The sequence below is a fragment of the Pteronotus mesoamericanus genome, unplaced genomic scaffold (genome assembly GCF_021234165.1).
Source record: "Pteronotus mesoamericanus isolate MK-2021 breed Mesoamerican mustached bat unplaced genomic scaffold, CSHL_Meso_final contig_101, whole genome shotgun sequence".
Lineage (NCBI taxonomy): Eukaryota > Metazoa > Chordata > Mammalia > Chiroptera > Mormoopidae > Pteronotus > Pteronotus mesoamericanus.
Genome location: NW_026555001.1, coordinates 659,635 through 677,227, shown reverse-complemented (window position 1 = coordinate 677,227; position 17,593 = coordinate 659,635). Strand labels below are relative to the sequence as shown.

General features: G+C 54.9%; 1 protein-coding gene across 1 annotated transcript in view; it reads left to right on the top strand.

Moving 5' to 3' along the window:
• Positions 1 to 17,593, top strand: part of TTC7A (tetratricopeptide repeat domain 7A) — a 113,386-nt gene that overhangs the window by 32,132 nt on the left and 63,661 nt on the right. The window contains exons 5-8 of the mRNA XM_054566908.1: positions 1,115 to 1,230; positions 12,418 to 12,496; positions 13,295 to 13,452; positions 14,059 to 14,122. Coding sequence (XP_054422883.1) covers positions 1,115 to 1,230; positions 12,418 to 12,496; positions 13,295 to 13,452; positions 14,059 to 14,122 — 417 coding nt within the window. The remainder of the gene's footprint in view (positions 1 to 1,114; positions 1,231 to 12,417; positions 12,497 to 13,294; positions 13,453 to 14,058; positions 14,123 to 17,593) is intronic.

The window sequence follows — 17,593 nt, the reverse complement described above, 5'->3', positions numbered from 1 at the left end:
AAAATCATCCCCCTACTGAGAGTCACCGACCTTGGTTGCTGTCCTTGACTGGACTTCAGGAGGAAAGGAGCAGAGACGGAGGAGCTCAGCAAAAACAGGACTCCTGACAGAGGTCTGGGTGGCGCCCTGACAGGGTCAAGTTGACCTCTGCTGAAGTCACATGGATCACTGCTGGCCAACAATGTTTTAGGTGCCCTTCGCATTTGAACTGAATGGGGTTTGGAAGAGACTTTCATGAAAAAGATCAAAGTCTCCCATTCAGCCAGCAGCTGAAGCTTTGGACTTTTAGAAGGGGCTAAGGTGATGAGCTGTAATGGTGCCCAGGCCTGGAATCAGTGCCTGGTGGCAGAGGGCAGACCTGTTGACTCCGATGGCTGGTTATGTTGGGTTGAGGGAGGGCAAGCCAGAGAACCCTGTATGTTCTCAGAAATGCTGTGTGTTCCTCCCAAGACCCAGCCCCAGCCGCTGAGGGGCTGAGAACATCTCTTACGTCTGCTCTGACTTCTGAATAATAAGGTGGCTGGCTCATCAATTTTTTTTCTTAGATCAGGGAAGGGAAGTGAACTTTTCTTAGATCAGTGAAGGCGGGCTGATCCGGCTGGGTGACCCTCTTAAAGCTGAGGCTTAAGGACAGCTCAGTTAATACCATAATTGTTCCTCAGCTTTTCTAGAACCTGGAGTACCTGCCCTTTGGCCGGTTTGATGTTTCATGATTACACAACAGGGACCCTGGTGCCCGGCACGTGCTGGCGCTCAGCTGTGTGTTGGATGGAGGGACCCATAAGAAGTGGAGGGAGCCTGGATCTGCAGCCGGCCAGACTTGGGTCTGGAGCAGGGGCGCGTGCCAGCGTTCTGACTTTAGGCCTTTTCTGAGTTTCAGTTACCTCATCTATAAAATTCCAACAAAACCGGCATTTGGATTGGGAGGGAGTACTATAGACATGTTTTAAATTACAGCAAGTTAGGATGGTTTTGATCCAAGAATTGCACCACGTTCCCCTGGGATGGCTGGGGACCTGGGATGGTCCATGAGGCCGTCTGTGCCTGGGCTGACCCTCAGCCCAGCCCCTCTGCCGCAGAACTTTGAGACAGTGGCTTCCTGTTCTCTTTCCAGATCACAAATAATACCACATCGCGGCATCTGAAAGTCTCTCACCACGTTGACTACGAGCTCACCTACTTCCTGGAAGCTGCCCTCCAGAGCGCTTACGTGACAAACCTGAAGAAGGGGTAGGTCACTGGCAGCCAAGTGGGGACATGGAAGCTTTTCTCGGGGCTGGGTGCCCCTGATGTTGGCGGCGTTTAGTCTGGTCTCCCTCTTCTCTGTGTGCGTACGATATCAGTGGGGCCAACTTGTTCACATGTTGTCAGACCGACCTGTTCAGGAGCGGGGAAGGGCCAGGCTTCAGGAGCAATAAAGCCCGCATGTGCTTCGGCGGAGAGCTGAGGCCCTTTAGAAGGGAGAGCGCGAAGGACAGTGAGCTGGGTGGCAGGTGCCCGTCTGTATTGTTCACTGTCACCTCAAGTGCTGGGTAAAGTCATTTTGCTTCCCTGAGCCTCAGTCTCCCCAAAAATGAAATGGGGAAGTTGATTCCTGCTCATTGCAGCTTTCAAGGGGCAGTGAGAAGTGAAAGGACGTGTGGCGAAAATGAAGGCCTGGCATCGTTCCGGGGATGCCAATGTCTCTGCTGATGGGGTGGCAGAAGAGGCGAGGCCATGGGCCAGTGCGTCTGTTGACTGGCAGGCCCTGGGAATGCTCGCCTACCCCAGGCCGAGGAACCATGGCGCTGGACCCCTCCCGGATCTGGCCCTCGCTGCCTGAAGGGCACAGTGGGTGCTTCTTCCCTGGGTGGGATGGGACAGCGGCGTGGGTGGCGAGGGAGGGAGAAGCCACAGCATCAGGAGGACATGTGGCAGGCAACGGTGGCTCTTTGGCAGTTTCCCAGGAGTCAGTCCTGCATGCTGGGAAGGCCACCACCAGTCCTGAGACTCCCCGGTCAGGGCTGGGGTTCCCTGCGTGCCTCTGCAGCAGGGACTTGGTGCCCCAGCAGCTTCCTCCTCGGCGTCAGCGTCATTACCGCGCTCCGCAGGCACCAGTCTGGGGCTCCGAGGACATTCGTGGCCGGCCAGGGCCTCCATGTGCTCAGGACACACCTTGCCTCACTTGGAGCCTCCCTGGGGCAGCGGGCAGCCAAATAGGTGTCGGTTACCTCTCCCTCACGGGCGAGAGAACTGGGGTCAGGTCACAGAGCAGTTTCTGCTGTGCTGGCTAGAGCCCTTTGAAGCCCGGATTTTATTTTTGGTATGCTTTATTTTGCTACATTTCACTTCATTCATTCTTTTAATTTAACATTTTTCAAACAGGCCATTCTTGCCCATGATACCATACTTGGACTTTACACCTTGGGCCTTTTGTTTTCTTTTTTAAAAAATGTGTCAGGTGCGAGGCCAGGGAGGTGGTGGTGTCCCCATTTGGGACTTGTGCACGAGGAGGCCCAGAGAGCAGTGGCAGCCTACCGCCTCCCACACCGGGAGGGGGCGGTGAGGCCCTGCAGCCCTGGGCTCCTCCGGGTACCCTGTGGCCGCGGCATTGGGCCTTGGGGGACACCACAAGGACACTGAGGAGCATGCTGCTTCTGCTCTAGCTCTAGCACCTGCTTTTCTTGTCCTTTTTTTGTTGCTGAGCTTCAGTTTCAGAGAGACGGTGGCCCAGAGGGCTGGTTCCTGTTTTTCCTACCTCGGCAGCTGCGCCTGGCCGCCTGTCTAGCCGGAGACTGTCACAGCCCCGGCCCAGCCCTGGCTGGGCCCCTCCCCTGGGGAGCCTCGAATTGAGTCAGCAGCTGTAGCTCAGGAATGAATGGGGGACAAGAAGAGATGCCACCCTCAACCCCTACCAGCAGAAGGGAGGAGCATTTTGAAGGAGGGAGGGGCTGCTGAACCTCCGCAGTCTGCTTTTGCAAATAAAGTTTTATTGGAACATAACCACAACCCATTATTTACATGTAGTCTCACCCACAGAGCTGAGCAGTTGAGATTGAGGCCCGGTAAGGCAAAGCCTAAAATATTTACTCTCTGGCCCTTTATAGGAAAGCGTTTGCTGACTGACATCTGCTTACGTTTGAGAAGCCCTCCCTCTGGAGGCCTCTTGCAGAAGAGGTGCTCTTCTCCTTCTGCATGGGAACCCTGAGGAGTAGGTTTTGTGGGGGAGGGGATGGTTCTAATTTCAGTGTTCTGTCCCCTTCACTCATTCATTTAACAAATACTCATTATACTAATACGCGGTACTGACTGAGTGCCGAATTTGTGCCAGGGACTTGAGTGCTTTCCTTGCACGTGCATTTAGGTCTCCCAACAGCCCTTTGATGTGGGTCCTGTTGTCAGCATCCCCATTCTACAGGTGGGAAACTGAGGCACAGAGAACATAAATGACAGCCATGGGCGGAGCCAGGATTACGGACGCAGGGCCCGTCTGACACTCTCAACCACGAGGAACCCTGCCCGCAACAGAAACCCTGTGGTGGATAAGACCCTGCCGCTCACAGCCTAACGTTTGTTCCCCTGCGTGCGCTCCAGCTTGGTAGTGTGGTCCCAGCTCTGGTTCAAAGAGCCTGGTGGGCACTCTCACCATCTAGAGGACATCAGGACAGGACGTGGGAGACGGAGGCCACTCCGTGGCCCTAAGCAAGTTTCTCTCCTGCCTCCAGCTCTGCTTCCTCCCCTCTAGCATGGGGCTTCTGTGTGTCCTCCATCCCAGGGCATGAGGGTCTAAGAAGAGGGAGGGAATGAAGAGACCCCTGGAGCACGGGAGACATCACCGTGCGCAGCCTCTGCCCCGAGTGCCCCCTCTCCACCCCTCAGGCCGCCTGCTTCCCCGCCCCACACTGCCTGTTCTGCAGGTGTGGTGAGGTTAAGGTGAGTGCCAAGGGCGGCCAGGAGGGAGAAGACCAGCAGGTTCCAAGCACCTGCTGCGTGCCAGGCTGGGCCACGTGCCCTGTGCACAAGGTAGTGTGACCCTGCTTCACTTTCGAGGGAACAAAGGCTCAAAGAGGTTGAGTAGCTTGTCCGACCTCAGCCACTGGGGTTTCAACTTCCGGTCTGAGTGGCCTAGGAACCCATGCCCTTTCCAGCTGTGGGGTGTGGAAGAAGGAAGGGTGTGGGGTGAGTGGCCTAGGAACCCATGCCCTTTCCAGCCTGTGGGGTGTGGAAGGGCAGCCTGTGGCACGTGGGAGAAGGGCAGGGGGCTCCAACGAGGCTCTCAGTCTCCAGGCTGATTCTTGGTATGCTGACCAGTGGCTCCCGTTGCCCCTCTGGGACCGGAGTCACCATCCCCAAAGGCGGTGGCTCCTCTCCCTTTCGGTGGTCCCACACCCTCTTTAGACTGGGCCTGCTCCCTTCCCCGTCTCCTGAGCTCTGCACACTCAGGCTGCGTGTGCGCACGTGCATGTGTATGTGTAGCGCCAGCAGTGAGCAGAGGCATTAACCAGGAAATCCCAAGTGATTTCAGTTACTTTTCTGTTCCTGTCACGCTGCTCCCCTCCCTTCAAACTCATTTCCTCCTGAATCACAAACTTAAGTCCTTAAAACTGAGATGCTGACTCTTCTGCCCCCTCTCCCTCCCGCCCTCTGGCACCTCCCAGATGGAGGGGAATGGAAATTGAATCATCATTTCTTTCCAAGCAAACAACCCAAACATTTGGATGCCTGAGTGTGAGCAGCGGTCTCTGGGACATGTGGCAGCCGCTCAGCCTCTCGGTTGGTTTCCTGGGGCCACACCCAACACAGAGGCGCCCCAAGAGTGTGACAGATAACAGGGGTTGCAGCCCTGTGTGCCCAGCTGGGCTTTAATTTATTTCTTCACATCTTTTTTTTTTTAATAGTAGCTAATATTTATTGAGGACTTACTGCTTGCCAGACAGAATGCTATGAAGTAGGAATGCTATTCCCATTTTACTAAAAAAGAAAAGGTGAAGTACTTGCCCAAAGTCACAGGGCTGACAGGTGGCAAATCTGGCTGAACTGGGTCTGTGGGGGCCTATCCTGTGCATTGAGGTTTCAGTGGCCTCCACCCATTAGATACCAGTAGCTCCCCTGTCCCAATGTGTGACAACCAAAAATGTCTCCAGACGTTGACAACTGTCCTGGGATGGGGCAAGGGGCAAAATTGCCCCCAGTTGTGAACCATGGTCTTAGCCTGATATTGAAAAGCAGAAGGTCAGAGGGAGGCTGGGACCCAGATAGCTGACGTTGAGTCTTCTCCTCCAGGGCAGCTCTGAGAAGTTCTTTGAAGGGCTCCAGGACCATTTACTGCTGGTTACATTCACCCCCACTTGCTGGGATCTTGGTGTGTTCAGGGAGAACAGGGCCCAGAAGGAGGGTGGGGCTAAGGTAAGAAAGCCCAGAGAAAAGCCCACTGTGTGCCAGGCACCCCACCTGACTTGCGGGGTTGGAGCTGGGAACAGGACGAGGTCCCCTCCTATGGAGCTTACATCCCAGTGGGAGCCAACAGTGAAGGAGCCAAAAGTAGCCATCTGACCTCACTCTGTGCTGGGCAGGAAAAGGCGGGGGGTGGGGTGCTGCCTGGACAGGGTGGGCTCTGAAGACATGGTTCTTCCTCAGGGGCCAGGTGGAGTGGAGCCAGGAGCTAAGGTGCTGCGTGGGTATTAGAAGAGGTTCCTTGGGGCCTAAGGAAAAGGGGGAGATGGTGGGACCTGCTTCTGGGTGGGAATCTGAGAGCCAGAGCGCGTTCTCACCTGGGCTTGGTGTGGACCCAGCCTTCAGAGGGGCCGGAAGAGCCCCTGCTGAGGAATGAGTGCTCCGCCCCAACCGGATGGCTACCAGCAGCGCCTGCTCCCGGGAACCTAGCCCTGACCCTCCAGGCAAGGGTTTGGCATAACCTAAAGGGTGCGGTGTTCTCCCCTGTGCAGAATGGGTGACATTTGCTTGAGCTCCAGATAGCGCTTCTTGTCTTCTGAGCTTCAGTGAAGCCTGGGCCTCCCTCATGCTGGCTACGTCTGAAACGACTGCCCAGTTACTCATTCAGTGTGTCTGAGGGACATTAATATTTTCCAGGAGCCTTGCCCTATTGATCCAGCAGTTACTTCCCCCAGATGACTCCTGCCCGTTGCTTTGTGGATGGTGACAGGGTTCCTAATTGACCCGGAGCTGTAAGTGCTGGCCAGAAAGGACAATCATGAATTGGGAGGCCCCCTCCTGAAGGACAGGGGCCTGTGCGGCCTGGCGTTTGATGCCCCTCTTGGCCACAAGAGGGCAGCCATGTACTCTGGTTGGAGCCTCGCCCCAGGCAGTTTTGAGGATGCCAGCTGCCAGGAGAGGGCACCTTTCTGGCATATTCTTGGGGGAACAGTGGTAGCTGGGCCCAGGGCCCTGGCTGTGGGGGAGGCTTGGTTCTTCTTTGCAGGAAACAGCTCCAGGGGTGAGGCATCAGAGGGGCTGGGACAATGCAGTGCCCTGGAAGCTGACTGTCCCTCCCTCTGTGACCTTGACCACTAGGAGCAAGTCTCTGGGCATCTCCCGAGAATAAGAACGTGAGCCAAGTTAGCTTTTTTCCTTGAAGTGGGCAAGGGGCCCATTTCTCTTTTGGGGCGGTTTTTTCTCTTCCTTCTGCCTAGCCCTGCAGAGCCCATTCTTGGCTTGCGGCTGGGGAGTGAGCGTAGGCCATGTGTGTTGAACCAGGTAGTCTGTATGTTTTGTGCACGTTCTTAAAAAATATTCTTTTTAAATACTAAAGCAATATGTACTCATTGTACCAAAACCAAACAATAGAGAAGGGAGTGTGGTGTTTTCTAAGGGAGTTCCCAGGAGCTTGGCAGGTTGTTCAGCCTTATGGAAGCTCTCTCCCCTTCTGCTGTGTGTGCGTGTTTGCTTCCATACGCACACGTGCTGCACCTTGCCAGTGAGGTGTGAGTTGAGAAGCAACTAAGGCAGTTATGGCCGCAGGTGGCTAAGGGGAGGCACCTTAGAAAACCCAGCCTGCTGTTTGGTGTGACCCCGTGAGAGCTGGATCCAATCAGCAGTCACTGTGTCTTCTCAGCAGCCGCCCTGGTTCTGCGGTGCTGGGGCAGGGAGGGGGCCTCTCTCAGGGGGAATCTATGGGCAGAGTCGCTCACAGCAAAGCCCAGGAGAACCACCTGGTGATCTTTGTCACACTTCGGGACACAGGGAGACCTCTGAGTCCCACTGGGAAGAAGGCGCTCTTCCAGCTTCTCTTAATGCACTTTACTCATTGTTCTCACCCATTGCCCCCACCCACCCACCCCCCACCTCATTAGAAAAGAAAGAGCCCCTTGCCTGGACCGTCTCAGTGCCCCACAAGGACAGCGTCACAGCCTTTTCCTGGGGCTGAGGATGGAGAGGAGAGCTTTAATTTTTAAAACTAATGGTGTGGGTCTATGAGAGGAGGAAACAGCTTGATAACCTTTGAACTTCACCTGACTTTGTCTCCTGATTCAACCCTTCTGCTGTTGGGATCTGCCAACACTCCGTGCTCCTCTGAGTCTTTGACTGGAGACCTCTTGTACGCAGTTTCTAGTGCCAGCCCTGAGACAGAGACTTCTGGTCAGGGTTGTGTGCACTAGTGTCTGTTTAGGTTCCATTCAGCCATCAGTTCCGTCCAGTTTCCTCTGCTCTGTTTCAAATCAAACTAAAGTCCCCAAATTATTTTGTTGAGCACGTACTGTAAGCAAAACTCTTTGCTGAGCTCTAAATACATCAGGAGTGTGGCTACTTTAACAGATTGAACTCCTTCAGTGCAGAGCCCTGAATGAGATCCTTGTCCACTCATTCAGTCTCTTAGTTCATTCCACCAGTACTTGCTGGATGCCAGTTGAGAACAGGTCTGATGACCAGGCACCTGGTGTGCAGTGGGCACTTTGGAAAAACTCAGTTAGTTGAGTCCTGGGAGTCCTGGAGTTCTAATGGCTGGGAAAGGAAAGTGTAAACATGCCAAGTCAAAAAACAGGTGTTACCCTGGCTGGTGTGGCTCTGGATTGAGCGTCAGCCTGCTAAATGAAAGGTTGCTGGTTCGATTCCCAGTCAGGGCACGTGCCTGGGCTGCGGGCCAGGTCCCCAGTTGGGGGCATGCAAGAGGCAACCACTCAGTGTTTCTCTCACACATAGATGTTTCTCTCCCTTTCTCCCTCCCTCCCCTTTCTCTAAAAATAAATAAATGAAATCTTTAAAAAAGAAAAATAGGTGTCTTTCTCAAGGGTCTTTTTAGTTAAAGAGGGGTAAAGGCCGAACCTCTAGGTGCCTGCGGTAAACCTGCCTTGCCCCTTGGGTAAGTGATAGCCTGGAAAAGCAGGCACCTTCCACCTTTCAGGCTTTCATGTTCCTGCTGGGAAAGGGGGCAGGGGGTATTTATTCCACATTGATTTCTTGAGCGCCTTCTATAACAAAGCCTGCCTCCTCCACCTCACCAAAAACTGCACAAACTGAATGGGATGAAGCACTCTGAGAAATCTGTACTGCTGCCCGCTGCTGACGAGGGGACCTGAGGAGCTTGCCACCTCCCTGCACGTCCCACCCGGAGGTCCCCCTAAGACGACCTGGTTTCCTTGACCCCTCGCTGCAGGCACATCTCCTTTCTGCCTGTTCCTGGCCAGCGGGGCTTCACTTGAGTTCGAATCAGTGGCTTCCTGGCTTCCCCACGTGCAGCCTGATTCTGGGCCAGGGTTTGTTTGAGGCCCTGTTAGGATATTGTTTGAAGTGGCACCTTGGCTAAGAAAGGTCAGTCTGAGAGACCAGAACAAAGAGATCTTTCAAGCTGACCTCTCACGAGGCTCAGAAAAGCCCCAGCTCCACCTGGCACGGGCAGCGTTGGACTTCGGGGCAGGATTGCTCAGGCTGATGGGAGAAACCCCGTCTGGTTTCCCATCTCCCCAAGAGGGGTGACCAGCTGAGGGCTGGTGTGCTGAGACGCTGCGATCCCCCGTCTCTTCCTGTGCTGCCCTGGCCACTAGGACCTCTGTGTTAGTTTTTCTCTGGGTGCATGTAATAAAATTTGGGCTTTACCCAAAAGGCACCTGAGGGTGAGTATTTCCTAGTAGCTAAAGAATTCCTGAGAGCTTATTTTGATAACCAAAATCCCTTATAGATTTGAAAATGGTTAAAATACACAATTTTTAGGACATAGGATTTTGTTCAAATGGCAGCTCTCATTCCTTAGTTGTGTGGGCTTTGGGGGAAGCAGGGACTCTGGGTGTCTGCCTTTCCCTCAAGCCCCCACCCCGGGCACTGCCAGCGCCGCTGGTCTGGCGGCACCGGTGAGTGGCAATGACGCGGAGACTAAAGGCAGAGACTGGGCCACCCTTACACTGGAGTGAGAAGGGGCCACCGTCCCTCTTGGCTCTGGGCTCCCGGGAGCAGCCTGGGCCAGGCTGCCAGGGAGGAGGCTGGCAGGGAGACCGCAGAGTGGGAAGTCACCCCCAGGTCCCTGGAGCTGCCAGCCTCCTCGGCTGGAGGGCACCGGGGCAGCCCCCGCCTCCAGCCCCACCCCAGCCCACAGCCATTTGGCCCAGTGGCCATGGCGGGCTCTCCAGCAGCCTTGGGCTCCTGGAGCCCGCTGCTTCTGCTCCTCTGGGAGCCCCTGCCCTCTGTGTCCTTTGTCGCTCTCCCGGTGGTGGCCTGCCGTCCAGCTCTGCGTTCCTTCCTAAAGCAGAGGTCCCAGTGGCACCGAATGGCCTTTGCTGCAGATTCTTCCTGTTAGACTCGTGGGGACTCCTGGTCTGTCCCTGGGTGCGGTTTGTTGACCAGGGAATCCTGTTCTACATCCCCAGTGTGGGGCGGGGGACGAGGGAACAGGAAAGATGGACACAAAGCTGAAGGACCTCCTACTTCCCCCTCTTCCCCCTACTCATTAGCTCCTGAACGTCCACGCAAAATAATGTGCCAGATTATGTTATAAGTAATATGATCCTTAGGACCCAAATTAGAAGGGGAGAGGAAAATAACTAACATTTAGTGACCCCGTACCACATGCCTTGCTGTGCTTGGCGCTTCTCGTATGTGCATCTTCCCGATAGCTCTGTGAGCAAACGGGGAATCTTCTTCCTACAAATGGGGAGGCCAGGACTCAGAGGGGCTGCTTTCCTTTCCAAGACTACAGATTCAGGGTCTGGCTGTGGCACTGGGGTGTCCATGTCTGGTTGTCCCTTCTAGAACCTGGCTTCTTAGTATAGGAGAACTGGAAGACACCGGGGACCATCTAAACCAGTGGTTCTCAAACTCGAGTGTCCATCGGAACGCTCTGGAGACTTGATAAAACCCAAGCTGCTGGGCCCCACCCTAGAGATCCTGAATCAGCAGGTCTGGAGTTGGGGCAGAGGGTGGGGTCTCAGAATTTGCTTTTCTAGTAAGTTTCCAGGATGCTGGTGCTGCTGGTTCAGGGACTTTGAGAACTTAGGGTCTAAACGAATGTTTCCCGAAGTATAGGACGAAAAGCTCTAGCAATGCACAAGGTGGTTTTAAGTGATACACAAACTTTTTGAAAGTGCTTCTGTATTTAATGTAAATAATGTCTTTATTTTAGCAAAAATAAATAAATAACTAGCCCACCATATCCATGATTTCAGGTATTTTTGAGTAAGGTAAGATAGCTACTGAAGTAAAAAGAAGATAAAAGACAAGCATTCCATGAGTAATAACTCTGGTGGTATGCAGCTGGTAGCAAAAATTGTAAATGCGGGGCGCAGGTGACACACGTCTGGGACACGCCGGCCCAAACTGCAGGCCCAACTTTATAGCGGAGGAGACCGTGCATGGCCCACAGAGGCCATCAGCAGCAGCGTCAGACTTGAACCGCCTCCAAGGACGCTACGGTGCCCCGTCCTACTCGCCCCTCCATGTCTTCAGAAGCTCAGGGTAGGCTGGAGAGGGTCACGCGACTCGGAGTCCCTCTCACAGGCCTTCATCTCTGCTCTCAGCCTTCCGAACGAGGGTCTGTGTTTTATAATGCTGGCGGTTGGCATATTTGGAACTTGCAGGGACTTGATCTACAAACCTGTCCTTTCATGGCTCCAGCCCCCGAAGCCCCCAGGTCTTTGTTTCACGTGTGAAAGTTGCAGGAGGGGCTCACATGACTTCCCTGGCTGCCACCTTTGGCTTTTCACCCTCTGTGACCTTTCTCCATTTGCTGGCCTATCTGCCCAGCTTTCCCTTGTGTACTGTGATACAGGGAAGCCCTAGAACAAATGAGAAGAGTGGTCCTCGGGCACTGGCCACGCCCATGCTGCGCGCCAGGGGCTGCGCTGGCGCTGAGCTTCAGGAGCGAGACAGGAGTCTTTGGGGCACAAGGGGCCAGCCTGTAATCAGGAGACGGCTGAAAAATGTGCTTGCTTCAGAAGAGGGATTAACGGTGCAGGAGTGATACAGCATGGCGAGGGACCTGGGAAGGCGGCGAGGAGGACGGGATATTGGGAAGGTTTTTAAAGGATAAATACGGGAAAGGCTGTTTAAGGCAGTGTGAGAAGTGAGCGCCAAGACTTCTCATAGGAAACCACGGCCGGTCATTCAGGAAGGACTTGGGTGTGGGAGATGAGATAGATGGGAGAGAGACGGGGGGGCAGACCCAGCAGCTGGAGGCCCCACCTGCGCTCAGTAAGCACTGAGGGCGCCAACCGAGGGGCCGGCCTGGGGAGGGACAAGATGACGTCTGCATGTCGGGTAAGCCCTTCGAGGGACGGCGGAAGCAGTGTTCCAAACTGCAGGCCACAGCCCATCAGTGGGTTGCAAGAGCTGTTTAGTGGGCCTCTTGTTTTACAAGGGAGAGTAGGGGGAGACATAAAATAGAACTCTCAGAGGGGCTTGCATGTAGTAGGGGTAGGTAATGGCAAGAAACTTGCTTCAGTTGTATGTGAGGAAAATGTGTATATACCCCAGGTTGCCATGTCGAATATATATTTTTTTTACTGTGGGTCACACTTTTAAAAGTGTAAAAATTATTTTAAGGCACAGGGGGCTGACTGGAAGGGGTGAACCTGGTCAGCGTGGTTATCCGGGCCCCAGGTGCCACAGGCCAGTCTAGGGCCCAAGTGGGAGGGACTGAGAAGGGAGGGTGAGTTCCAGTGTTGGCCGGTGGCAGAGGGTGAAGATGGAGGATTGGAGACCGGCTCAGGTCAGAAACTCTGCGAGCAGCCCAAGGCTCTAGGGCCAAAATGACATCTTGTTTGAAACCCTTGGTCTTGGTCCCCTTTGGAGGAACTGGAGAGAAGGAGTCCCCTCTTCTTTGATGGGTGATGTCCTGGCCTTCTAGGGTCCTGGTGTTACGACACTGACCTTCCATTCTAGCTATTGATTGTTTCCAAACAAAACTCAGGCAGGCCCCAGCGCCTGCAGGTTTGATGAGGACGCCCTTGGGGAGCTAGGCTGGTGATGGCGCTGCCTCTGCTGTCTTCCCACTAGGAACATCGTGAAAGGCATGCGAGAGCTCCGGGAGGTCCTGCGGACGGTGGAGACCAAAGCAACTCAGAACTTCAAAGTGGTAACGTGGAGGAGGCCCCAGGGCTGGGGGCTGGGGGCCGGCTGTAGCTGGTTTATTCCGGGGTCCAGCGGGAGACAGCAGAAGTCCTCGCGGGCAGCCCCTGAATCGGGGATGGCAATGTGTCGTGTCCATTCTTTTACTGTCCCCACGTGTGCTCATGGCACACACGGTTCATCAGTCTCAGCTCTTTCCCACTAAGCCTGGGAAGCACCCTCAGCAACTTCCTCATCGCAGCGCTGCAGAGGGCCCCTCGCCTTGGATCAGAGCGGAAACCTACTGCCACCACACCCTAGCGAGGTGGGGTGCTCATTCTTAGGGATGTTTGATCTTAGTAAATAACCTTGACTCCGCTTTGCTGCCCAATGCAGGCTCGCCTTCTTAGGCTTTCACTCACCCCAAATCAGAGCCAGACGTTCCTTTCACTCTAGAATTTTTGGTCAAATATCAGAAAGGTATTTGGTAGGGAGAGCTGCCTGTGCCCGCGGCTTTATGCTCTGCAAAGGCCTGCGAATACTCCCGAGTTGTGCCAGGCTTCACAGGACCAGGAGAAGGGGGAAAGGCACCTCTTACCTAGGAGAGGGAGGAGGATAAACGATTAAGTAGGAGCCGTCAGAGGCCAACGGAAAGGATGGGTAACCCCAGTGCTGGAGGGGGCCCCTTGGGAGTGGAGTGGTGGGCCCCGTGGAGGGGCAGCACTTTGCAAGGCAGGCGGATTTGGTTGGCAGGCGGGCGGGGGCATTCTGGCCACAGCAGGGGAGAGCCTTCCTGTGCCTGGGTCTGATCCTCCCTCTCTGCCAGATGGCCGCCAAGCACCTGGCAGGGGTCCTGCTGCACTCGCTGAGCGAGGATTGCTACTGGAGCCCCCTGTCCCACCCTCTGCCCGAGTTCATGAGCAAAGAGGAGAATTCCTTCATCATGCAAACCCTGCGGAAACCTCACTTCTACGAAGGAGACAAGTAAGCACTGCAGGCCCTGCCGGACCCCGCCAGTCGCACACCACACCCGGGGTCCCGCCCCCGCTGGGGCGCCTCTCTACCCCGTGCTTTCCTCCAGCCGCCACCCAGCTCTCTGCCAGGCAGGCTGCTCAGCATCAGCAGGGGCCAAGTAGACTAGACAAGGCAGGTCCTGGGTGGGGGCTGGCAGGACACTCCTATAGGGCATCCCAAATTGTTTGGGGAACACCTGCCTTCCTACTTGTCTTACTTAATATCCCGTCTCTCTCGTGTGTGCCAGCGACTGAAGGCAGGGCCTGTGACCGCCCAGTAGAGCTGCTTGCCCTCCCCCATTCGTGCAGTGCTGGGCACTGGAGGGGCCATTTCTTCCCCGGGAGCATTCACATTGTTTCCAGCCTGGCCGCCCACTACAGCCTTTCCGATCTGTAACTCCGGGGCACGGTACAGAGCTGCAGGCGGTATCTGGTGCCTGTGAATTATGCAGGAGAGGGTCACCTTACCGGGGCTGCTGCCGACTCTCGGGCAGAAGGGCCAGTGTGGCAGGCGTGGCGGGCCAGTGGTGCTGCACGAAGGCCGCGCTGGAGCCACGCCGTCTTTTGTGTCTTTCAGCCTCTACTGCCCAAAGGACAACATTGAGGAAGCCCTGCTGCTGCTCCTCATCAGCGAGTCCATGGTAAGCTCCAGGGCCTTGCGCTGCCCCGCGGGGTAGGGCTGTGGGGCTCAGCACAGGCCACCAGGTCCCAGCTGAGTTCCCCCTCCCAGCGACATCCCCGAAGCATGATCCTTAGGTCTGCTCTCCCCCCACACACTCAGGGGTGAGGCGCACAAGGTTTGGGTCCAATGCGCAATGCTGCATTTGGGAGCCTGGGTCCTGCCTCCCAATGAGGAGGGACTGAGCTAACGAGTCCCCACCCACCTCTTCTGGGATTACAAGAGATGGCTATTAGCGGGTCAGCAGTATGCATGGAGCCCGTGCCGGGCCTGGGACCACAGACAGGAGTGGAAGGAGCATGCGTTCCCGATGCGCATGGCCTGGGTTCGGGTTCGAGCTCTGCCACCCATTAGCCGAGGGCCCTCCACAAACCACCTGATCCCTCCGAGCCTCAGTGTCCTCACCTATGCGATGATAGTCACTCCCAGAGTAAACATGCTTGTAAAAGGAATTCACTTGTTGGCAGAACTGTTTATTGAGCTTCACTTACCTTGTGGCAGGCCATGTGCTAGATGCCAGAGTTGCAGCAGCAGCAAACACAACAGAGAAAAATCCCTGCCCTCCTGCAACTCACATCCTAGTGAGGGGGTAGGGGATAAATTCATTAACTACTAAAATATCCCCCGGTGCCAGTGTCTGTGTGCTATGGAAAAACGAGGCAAAGGGGAAATAAGATGTGCTGGACAAAGCATGTGTAAAGTGCTTTTTAGATTTTTTTTTTTTTACTGAGATCCATTTTCCCTGGCCTGAGCTGGGAAACACGCACACACACACACAAGAACATGAGCACACGCAGGCCTGGGCTTGGGAGGCTCAGCAGAGGAGAGAGGTGCGGTTGGGCGGTCGAGGAAGTGGGGGGATGGCAGATGTCTGCACTGGTCCGGGGGTGGGCGAGGGGGAGTGGACAGCAGCCACAGAGGCCAGGGGTGGAAGAGCCATCCCCACAGTGTGGCATGGGGGAGGGGTCCTCTGACTGAGGGGCCCCTCAGACGTTGTGAGCTGGGGACCCCCAGGTTGAGAGGTAGATTTTTTAAAATGATGCATCTCATAGCGGTGTGTGGAAGTGAAGTTTAAAAAACTAAGACCTCGTGAGCTGGATCCTTGAGCAGCCAGATACAAACGTTCCTTTGGATACCTGGGACCGTGCGGTGCCAGGGCTGGTTTAGAGAACTTTGGTCAGTGGACCTTTGGCCCAACAGATCCTCCGGCAAATAGATAGGACGAGGGACATTAGACTAGGGGACAAGAGAGTGCATCCTTCCTCAGCCAGGTCCGTTCAGATTTGAGGGTTCCAGTGAAGGGGCGTGGGTATTTGGATCTGAGTGCCAACTGGCCAGGGCGTGGTCCTGAAAGGTTTGCAGGGTGTGGGCTTGTGAGGGGGAAGTGGTTGCTGCAGGGAGGGGACACCTAGCTGGTCAGCCTGACGTGACTGACGATGGCGGTACCAAGGGCCAGATCTGCTTTTCACTGGAGAACAGTACACTTTCCACGGAAGAGGGCCCCGCACGCTTACTGCAGACTGACCCCAGTTTCTAATTATGGAACCTCAGACATAGGCCAGGACCCCCTCTGGGCCCCCCACACACACCTCGATTAGCCATCTCGCCACCTACACCCTCAGGTGAGGTTGGACTGAAGTCACCTGTCTCGGGAAACATGGCTCATTATCATCGCCTTCCTGTGCTGAGGGTCACAGTGCGGTCCACAGGTGGGAGGTCAAAGATGAAAGGAGGAACATTTTTTAGGTCCTTTCTGTGCCAGGTTCCAAACTGATAGTATCTCATAGAGGTAGGCCTTATCTTGGCCATATGAAAACTAAGTTTCTCATTGTTCTGTGTAATAGTTTTGGTCCTGTCTTACAGATGAGATAAGTAAGGTCCAGAACAGGCACGTGTCTTAGTCAAGGTCACATTGTTATAATCCTTGCAACCATGATTTGAATCACATCTCTTTCCCTAAATAGCTCCCAAAGCACAGGCTGGGATCAAAGCTGGGCTCTGTCTTCCCAAGAATTTTCTGTGGCCTCTGTTTGATCTGGGTGCCCAGGACCAGAATTCAGGTGCCTTTCCATTGTGGCTATTCCTCCCCAAGCCCTCAAGCTGCCCTAAAGCAAGGTGAAGAATGCCTTTTGCTAAAAGATGGCCTACACTTGGAGTCAAGGGGAAGTGTCCTGAATGCGTGGTTTCCCTCCACACAGCTTCCTCCCTTTTTCGAGAGGCTGTGTGGCTGGCTGGCCTGCTCTGGGGACCCAGAGGGTCCAGGCCTGCAGGCCAGGTGGTGTCCTGGGAATTCCCTGCAGCGGGCGAAGCAGAGGAGGTGCTCGGACACTGGGTGCACCGCCGCTGGGAGGAGGCACCTCTCCCAGGGCTGGCGGGCTGGCTTCCTTTTACTCACACCCAACCTGTCACACATTTAGAAACTTTAGAAGTTTGGGGGAGAGCTTTGGCAGCGGACTTAGTTTTGGTGTCTCATCTACAGAGGTCTTTCCACCTCTGGCTGGCTGTGGTGTCCGTGGCTCAGCACAGTTTTTGAGTGACCAGACCGCTTCTGGCTTCTCTCTTGTACTTGTTTCCCACCCTACTCCTTTGCAGCCACGTTCTCAGGCAGGAGTGGGCGTCACTGTGTGAGCCTCCCAGGCTCCTGCTCTGACCCCTCCTTTGAACCAAGGTTCAGCCTGGATTACATGTACCTGCACGGTTTTCCTCATCTCCCTTAGTGCCAGCTGGGATTGCGTGCAGATGATAGGGAGGAACCTCTAGAATAGCAGCTGGCTGCTGTGGCTGCTACTTGGGTTCTCTTCGCCTGCAGAATTCATCAGGCTGCAGTGAATGTCCTTTCAGCACCGCCAGCCCAGGAGGTGTTGTTCTAGCTCTCCACCTCCAGGATCACCTGGGCAGCTGCTCCAGGAAAGGGTGTTTGCACGTTTCCTGAGCATGGCAGCCCCCGTTTTGTGGTTTGGAGCTCAGAGGAGAGGCCTGCATGGGATCTGCCGGGTGGAGTGGGGGGGCGGGGGGCGTGGGCAGGGTTGGTACCTTGGATATGGTTTTTGTTATGGGCTGACTGAGTGTGATCAGAATGAATGGGCAAGTTCTTGTCTTCCAGGAGGTAAATAGACATCTTACAAATGCTTCCACGGAAACACAAGGGATATGAGCTGTAACTGGTTGAAGATTTGTGGTTTGGATTCAGTTTTGAGTCTTTGGGACCAAAAGAGCCCTTTAAAATCCACTCACCCACACAGCCATCTCTTATCCACCCAGTCTGGCTTGAGTAGCATGTGGGGCCGTGCTTAGCACTGGAGATACAGGGATGAACAGCTCTCAGACCCTGTCCCACCTGTGCTCCCACCTGGTGGAGTGTGTGTCCAGAAATGGGGAGGAAATCCTGGTCCCCAAATCAGAAGGAATTAACTCCAGTCTTCTGAATCCCAAA